Source organism: Bos javanicus, chromosome 7 (genome assembly GCF_032452875.1).
Source record: "Bos javanicus breed banteng chromosome 7, ARS-OSU_banteng_1.0, whole genome shotgun sequence".
In the NCBI taxonomy this organism is placed as follows: Eukaryota; Metazoa; Chordata; class Mammalia; order Artiodactyla; family Bovidae; genus Bos; species Bos javanicus.
The window spans coordinates 10,849,473-10,857,841 of record NC_083874.1 but is presented as its reverse complement, the minus strand read 5'-3'; the positions used below and the strand labels follow the sequence as shown (position 1 = coordinate 10,857,841).

Below are 8,369 nucleotides of genomic sequence, written 5' to 3'. Positions count from 1 at the left end.
CTCGGCCGTGTTTCTTTGGGGGGTTGGTTCAGGGACCAGCACACCACAGGCAGGCGGAACTTGGGCCGAGGGGCCTGGAGGCTTTTATTTCTTGACTGGTCCACAGAGTGGTGGGCAGGTTCGCTACAGGGCCACCTCGGGGGCCACCTCGCCAGGCCCCAGGCCTTTGGCCATGTCCGCCTCCCTCTGCTCCCGTCTCTTCTTCCGCTGGAGCAGCCGCCGCTCGCGCTCAAACTCCTTCATGCGCTTCACATAGCTGCAGGCACAGCACAAGGAGGGATGTCAGGACACAACCGTCCTGTGGTCCGGGAGCTGATGGGCCTGGGGGGGGGACCTCTCCCCAAGTAGGGAAGACCCATGTGCCTGCGGTTTAGGTCTGGGGTTCACCCCCCACCTTGACACCACTGAGCCAAGAGCAAGGACTGGGCTCCCACCTGGAACCGGGCTGGGCCACTCCTCCAGGCCCACCCACCCAACAGCCCCCTCGGCCTCCTCTTTCTACTAAGGGGGGCATGGCTAGAAACTCAGTGTGAGCTCATGGTCCTCTGCCTCCGGAGTCGTGGGCCCAGGGCCCCGCCGGGTGGGGGTGTGGGGCGGGCTGGGGCTCACTCGAGGTGCTCGCAGTAGTCCCAGTCGTGCCGCTCATGCTTGCAGGCCAGGAAGTTGGGGAAGCTGTCGCGCTTGCACTTGAGAAACCGGATGAGGTAGTGGGCGCAGTAGTCGCGTTGCTGGAGTACCAGCTGGGCGTCGTTCATCTCCTGCTGAGTGGCCACCATCTCTGCGGGTGGAGGGGGAACCAGGGAGGCTCAGCCAGGGTGGGAGGATCCTTCTGATGTGCACAAAAGCAACAAGGGCAGAGTCCCTCTCCTGCCCTCAACACCCACACGAGATTCTTGCTGCTCCACCCCCAGGGTCACTCTGCACACAGTCCTACCAGCAAAGCCTGCACTCCCCTCTGCTGGGCACAACCCGGTGTGTGTGGGGAGGGTGGCGGGCAGGCTGCCTGTGGGACTTGAATCCCAGCTCTGCCCTTGTTGGAGCTGTAACTTCTCAGCCTCAGCTTCTTCCCCTACTGCATAGACTTGGCTCCGAAGTGGGCTGAGCAACTACATGTAAAGTGCTGAAGTGCCCGCCTCTTGGAGAGCTGAACTAATAACCCTCAGGTCCTGCTGCCCCACCCACCCGGAAAACCTGACCTGGATGAAATAAACCTTCATTCAACTGGGGCTGGTTTGGGCCCTAAGAAACAGTAGGCGCACACCCCTGCCTGTGCCGGCTGTGCGGGTGATCCTGAGCTGCGCCCTCTGGCAGGGGGCGCTCAGGACCAGCCTTCCTGCATCAAGGGAACCACTCTCCCAGCTTACACCAGCATCTTTCTTGTCTCAGAAGGTCTCCTCACAAGTAGCATCACTACAAGCAGTAGTGTCCACTGCTTACCTGCAATCCACTTCCACTGGCTCCTCTCCCCTCTGCTTCCCAGCCGAGTTTCTGTCTCACTCTGGCCCAGAGTCTGTAACCCACCAGCGTCCACACTCTACCCCAGCAATGCCCACACGCTGGTTCTTTCCAGAGCCACTCGGGACCCCAGGGCACCGTGCTTCCTCAGCCTCTTGCTTCTTTCTCGAACATTCTTTTCCCGTGGCCCTCATCTCCACCATATTCTCCCCAGGTTTCCTCCCATCTCTATGGCTGTCCATACATTTTATGCCCAAACCTGAAGCGATGGCTTCTGGTGGTTCCTGCTAAGATCTCTCTGCTCATTCTAATTCATGGCTTTGGTCTCCAATCTGTAACCTAGACCCCATCTTGGGCCCTCCACCCTCAACTTGTCTGAGCCCCAGGCCTCGTGTCCATCTGCAGCCCTGGATGGTTTCCACGTCAGTGTGCTGGCACTCATACCAGATGCTTCGGCATAATCGGTCAGCAGCCAGAATTTCTGGGGTACCCACTGGGTGCTAGGTGCTGGGGACCCACAGGGGAACATGCTATGCAAGAATGGATCCTGCTCTGGGAGGGAGACACTGAACAAACAGGTAGAAATGCTGTAAGATGCTTGGCAATGCTCAGTACTGCACGTGGGCATGCATGCTCAGCTGTGCCTGACTGTGACCCCAAGGACTCCTCTGTCCGTGGGATTCTCCACGCAAGAACACCAGATCGGCTGCCATGCCCTCTTCCAGGGGATCTTCCCAGGGATTGGGAATAACCCATTTCTCATGTCTCCTGCGTCGGCAGGCAGGTTCTTTACCACCAGTGCCACCTGGGTAGCCTGGACATATGTACGCTTATGGCTGATTCACGTTGTACAGCAGAAACCAACACTGTACAGCAATTATCCTCCAATTAAAAACAAAGCAAAAACTCCAGCCCTCACAAAAGCCCTTTGAAACCAGGGGATGAGCAGAGACCCCCAGGGAGGGGTGAGAGTGAGTGGAGACAGAAGGCAGTGTGGATTTATATTGGGCATTTACAAGGCAGGGAGTTGGGACGGAGTTGTTGGGTCTTGGAACCATGTGAAGAGAGCCCCCAGGAAGGGCTGTGTCTGCTGCCGCTGTAATGGAGTTAAAACTAAGAATCTGACAATGGGTTTTGGCAATACAGTAGAGTGGTGGTGGGGAGGAAGCCTGACCAGAGCCCGGTCATTGAAGTGGGGGGAGACAGCTGGATGGGGAGGCGGGGCAGGAGAATATTTTAAAAACAGCAGAAATAACAGTGTATTTGCATGCTGTGGGAAAACCAATGTCCAACGAGGAGAGACTGGTTGGGACAGTGCTTGGGTGGGTGAGAGGATGGGATGAAGGGCATCAGAGTTCAACTGGAGCAGAGGTTTAGCTGAAGCTGGGGCAGATTGAGTAACGGGAGAGAAGGTGGAGTCCAGCAGGAAGCAGGGATGAAGGGAGCCCAAGAGAGTTTTGGCTGCATCTGTTTTTTTAAAATTTTTAGGTCCCCAACCAGGGATTGAACCTTCGTTCCCTGCATTAGAAGTGCAGAGTCTTAACTGCTGGCATGTCAGAGAAGTCCCTGCATCTGTTTTCTTAAGAGGATGCCAAGTGACAAGCTGAAAGGATATGCTGGAGTCTGAGAGAGACGGCCTGACACTGTGGTCGAGGGGGGAGCAAGAGAGAACAGAGGCCAGGGAATGTGACAAGAAAACCAGTAGCATTAGGGAACAAGTAGGGGAGCACTCAGGAGACGTCAGGGAGGCTGAGTGTTTTTCTCCCGTGATGTTCAGCTGCACAGGGACAGGAGCCAAGGAGGAGAGCTGGCCTTAACCAGGGCTCTTGTTAAGCCAGAGAGAGCAGAGTGGGGGTGGCTCTTGGTGTCTGCAAAACATCAAGGGAAAGAAGGGTGTATGGAGCAGTGGGAAAGACTGACATGGAGGTGGGCGTACTGATGGACTACAGGTTCTGGTGGGGCTGAAGGGACTACCAGGAATCGAGAGGAGTGTACCCTTCAACGTTGTCCTAAATCCCAACTTCTCTGCACCACGCACGTTCCCTTAGGGGTCTCCCTGTCTCCAAGTCATCATCGCCCACCAGGCAGCCAACAACGTGACCTTTTGACAAAACAATTCAGGTCGCATGGCTCCTCAGCTTAGAAGCACGAAGCACTAAGGGGAGAGCCCCTCTCCTTAGTCTCGGTGTGGTCAGCTCTTTTGCAACTCCCTCACGTCTAGCTTCCAGTTATAGCTCCCCACCCTGGAAGCCCGCCATGATACTCCCAGGCACCATCATGAAGACCCCCCAGGTTCCACGGTCTCCCCTACAGAACAGTGAGTTCTCTTCAGTCGGTGCCTGCTGTGTCTTCTGTGCCCAAACTGGCTTGGTCCAGGATTGGCGCCCGATATGTCTGTGATATTAACTCATTAAAAAAAAGCAAAGTGCAGGACAGCTTGTGCGACCTGAGTACCCCCGCCGCTCGCCCGCCACCCCCCTTCTGTTTTCCCGGGCATACCTAAAAAGAGCAGTGACATCTACCCAGAGGTACAGTGAGCACATCTCTTCCGTGTTAAATTCTCCCATGGCTCCCCACTCACTCCAGGACTAAGCCCAGGTTCGATCGCCTCATTAGCCCCGCATCTCTGCTCTCTTGCCCCCTAGGCTTTTTGTTCAAACAAAAAGCCCCCTCTGCTTGCAATGCCTCCACACTCCGGCAAGGTCACGAACGTCCTCTGAATTTCTCCGGGCCGAAGTCAGGGCTGAACCCAGACACAGCGCACGATGCTCGAGTCCATCAGTGGAGACTCCGAGTTTCAGGGGTTCCCACACCCGTGCCCCACTCCCGCCGGCCGCTTCTGCGCACTGGGCCTCACCGCGTTCCTTGCGCTCGGGGAAGCCGTAGTCGGGCGGGAAAGTGGGCATCCGCAGGGGATCGGGCTCCACCGATGCATCGCCCAGGTATCTCCGGGCCAGGTGAGCCCCCATGGCTGCTGTCACCGCAGGTTCCAGCGGCAGCCGGGGTCACCTAATTCCTACCCGGAAGCATTCCCCCTAGGCCAGCTACGGCTTCCGGGTTGCTTGCGCCGCCGCAGGGATAATAGAGATGAATGACTCCAGAGGGGTTCATGTAACTCTGACGCCGCCTAGCGGCCAGGAGAGGACAGCAAGGCGCGTACCCCCTACTCTGGCTACCGCCAGAGGGAGCCTCCCTGCCTCGGAAAATATATCTTGGCTCGGGAAGGGTGGACGACAGGAGCCTGGGGTCTCCTCTCACCCTCCCTGGGCTCCACTGGTCTACTGAAGCTAGAGTACGAAGGAAAAATATATTTTATATCATAATTTTAAAAAGTTTTATTCTAAAACATTCAAAGTTTTCATAAGCGCTTGCACAGTTGCTGATATTAGTGAATATACAAGGTTTAAATAAAATTACTTAAATATTTTAATTTAAATAAGCAAATAAAAGTTATTTATCAATACACTATTTATAAACTGAGTTTTTTTTAAATACTTTTATTTATTTGGCTGTGCCAGGTCCTAATTGCAGCATGTGGGATCTAGTTCCCTGACCAGGAAACAAACCCAGGGCCCCTGCATTGGGAACACAGAATCTTAGCCACTGGACCATCAGGGAAGTTCCTATTAAACTGAGCTTTTAAATAAATCCTACTGAATACTTTGTAAAAATGAAGCAAGTTGTGATTCTAGTATTCCTCCACTTGCCACTGTAAAGAATTGGTATTACATTTCACATCTGTTAGGTTAGCACATATAGAAGTGTTAACCTAACAGATTAAAAGTATTTTAAATATACACACATATATTTTGTGTATATATATATATATATATGCTGCTGCTGCTGCTGCTAAGTTGCTTCAGTCGTGTCCGACTCTGTGTGACCCCAGAGACGGCAGCCCACCAGGCTTCCCCGTCCCTGGGATTCTCCAGGCAAGAACACTGGAGTGGGTTGCCATTTCCTTCTCCAATATACACACACACATATATATTGCTTAATACTTCTCGGCCAAATCCTGCCTCCATGTGCAGCAGTAACAAATGCAAATGATGTGTTAATTTGTTACTATCTCTGGAATCTCAGCACAGGATTGGAACACAAAAGAAAAAATTTTCACTGGATGCTTGTCAGTGTTGGGAAATGATACTTGGCTGTGCAAGATTAGATTTCATTTGACAAGGTGCTGTGGGTTGAACTATCTTCCACCCTCTGATCCCCCACCTCCTGTCAAATACACGTTGAAGTCTTAACCACCAAGAAGCTGCGAATGTGATCTTTCTTGAAAACAGGGTTTTGCAGATGTAATCAAGTTAAGATGTGGTCATGGCAGACTCGGGTGGGTCCCAATCTAATGACTGTTGCCCTTCTTATAAGAGGGAAATGTTTTAAATTGTAATTTTGTGTATTTATTTCTGGCTGTGCAGGGTCTTCCTTGCTGTGGGCTTTTTCTCTAGTTGCAGCAGTTGTGGTGCACCGACTTCTCATTGCAGTGGCTTCTCTTGTTTCAGAGCACAGGCTGTAGGGGGCACAGGCTTCAATAGTTGCAGCCCTAAGCCTCTAGAGCACAGGTTCAGTAGTTGTGGCATATGGGCTTAGTTGTTCCTCAGCATGTGGGATCTTCCTGGACCAGGGATCGAACCCACGTCTCCTGCTTGACACGGGGATTCTTTACTACTGAGCCACCAGGGAAGCCCTGAGAGTGAAATGTGGAAGCAGACATACACCCAGAACATCATGTGATGCTGGAGGCAGAGGCTGGAGTGATGCATCTACAAGCCTAGGACACCAAGGATCCCACGCCAGGAAGGCTCTTCCCCCAGAGCCTTGGGAGTGAGCACGGCCCTGCTCACACCTTGTTTTGGACTTTCAGCCTCCAGAACTGTGAGACTGTAATTTTTTCTTGTTTTAAGTCACCTGCTTTGTGGTACCCTGTTATGGCAGCCTTAGAACATGGAGACACACAATCATTTGTCTTTTCTCTTACCTAAACTTGGTTTGTTGGTTTAGTTGCTGAATCATATCTGACTCTTGCGACCCCATGGACTGTAGCCCACCAGGTGCCTCTGGTCCTGGGATTCTCCAGGCAAGAATACTAGAGTGGGTTGCCATTTCCTTCGCCAGGGGATCTTCCTGACCTGGGGATCGAACCCACGGCTCTTGCATTGCAGGCAGATTCTCTACCAACTGAGCCATCAGAGAAACTTAACCCCTAAACTTGTCTAGTGCCTAAATCCTCCTCACATTCCTAAGCAGCCTGTTTCCAGCATTGGCAGATGCAGAACCACACTCACACCCAGGAGGGCCCTCCTGGGGCCTGAGTGACATTGATACCAAGACACGTCATGTGTTTTTTATTTGTTTGTTTTGTTTTTTGGCCACACCGAGGCATGCAGGGTCTTAGTTCCCTGACCAGGGATCAAACCTGTGTCCCATGCAGTGGAAGCACAGAGTCTTAACTACTGGACCATCAGGGAATTCCCATAGATGTCATGTTTAGACTTATGGTTGTTCTATGCAGGTTCCTTTGCAAGATCTCAGGTGACAGCAGCATCATGCATCCTTCAGTAAGTTTACTTTGTGTTTGTAATATGTGTGGTTCTCTAACGCAAGCCAGATCCCTCCACTTGGGCCAAGGGGCTTTCCTCTATTTGAGAGAACAGGTGTCCTGGATTAGAATGCTAGTTGTGTGGCCTGGTTGAGTTTATTTAGCTTTTTTGTAAGATGAAATATCAATTTTTATGTTGCAACATTGAATGTTAATTATGTGAAGTACTTACAGCAGTTCTTGGCATGTTGTTTAGTCGCTCAGTTGTGTCCGACTCTTTTTCAATCCCGCGGACTGTAGCCTGCCAGACTCCTCTGTCCATGGGATTTCCCAGGCAAGAATACTGGAGTGGGTTGCCTTTCCTTCTCCAGGGGATCTTCCCCTCCCAGGGATCAAACCTGTGTCTCCTGCATTGGCAGGCAGATTCTTTACCATTGAGCCATGAGGGAAGCCCAGTTCTTGGCAAAGCATTAGATAAGTGTTACTTATTACTACTACATCTTTCTTTTATGAAAAGCTGCATCAGACCTTGAGGACACAGAGGTGAACAAGAAGATCAGAGTGGGGCTGGATGGCGTCTATCTCCATGCACACTCAGTCCTATGTGGGGCTTTAAATACGACCTTCAGCAGGTTGAATCATGGTCCCCCAAAAGGTATGTCCATACCCTAATCTTGGAAATCTGTGAATGTGATCTTATTTGGAAAACATTCCTTTGCAAATGTAATTAAGGATCTTGAGATGAGATTGTCTTGGATTAATTTAATTTAATTCTTTGGCTCCAGGGACTTCCCTGGTGGTCCAGTGGCTAAGAGTCTGTGCTCCCAATACAGGGGGCCTGGGTTCCATCTCTGGTCAAGCAACTAGATCCCACATGCCACAAGTAAGGATTCACATGGTCTCAACTAAGACCAAGTGCAACCAAATAAATAAATAAATATGAAAAAAATCTCAGATCCCTTTTCCCTCGCTCCCCAAGCCTCAGCTGTTTCTTATAAATATCCTGAGCCCCTCACCTTCAGGGAGGTGGGTTTGAGATTTGCTCCTCCTTCTCCTTGCTTAGCTGCCTTGTGAGCAAACCCTTTCTCTGCTACAAATCTTGGTGTTTCAGGCTTGGCTTGCTGTGTGTCAGGCCGACAAACCTAGTACAGAACACAAACTATAGAGGACAGTCCAGTGGGTGACTGAGACTTCCTTTCCAGGGCCACCTGTGCCCTGTCTCCAGAACATGGCATAGATTTGTGATTCCGTGCACTTCCTGACGCCAGGGGGCAGCATTCCCACTCCGGTCTTCGTGAATGGCACTCCTGGAGTTGTGCAGTGCACAGCCTCCACAGCTGTACCAGGCCGTCCGGTTCCATGTGTCTCC

The 8,369-nt window shown here is 51.7% G+C and overlaps 1 protein-coding gene across 1 annotated transcript; it reads right to left on the bottom strand.

The window, feature by feature from the left end:
• Window positions 1-60: 60 nt before the first annotated feature.
• Window positions 61-4,510, bottom strand: NDUFB7 (NADH:ubiquinone oxidoreductase subunit B7). Its single transcript, XM_061421876.1, has 3 exons — window positions 4,313-4,510; window positions 610-778; window positions 61-256 (listed from the first exon to the last, which is right to left on the bottom strand). Exons 1-3 carry the CDS (start codon window positions 4,422-4,424, stop codon window positions 124-126), a joined length of 414 nt encoding a protein of 137 aa, XP_061277860.1. The 5' UTR covers window positions 4,425-4,510; the 3' UTR covers window positions 61-123.
• Window positions 4,511-8,369: the final 3,859 nt, after the last annotated feature.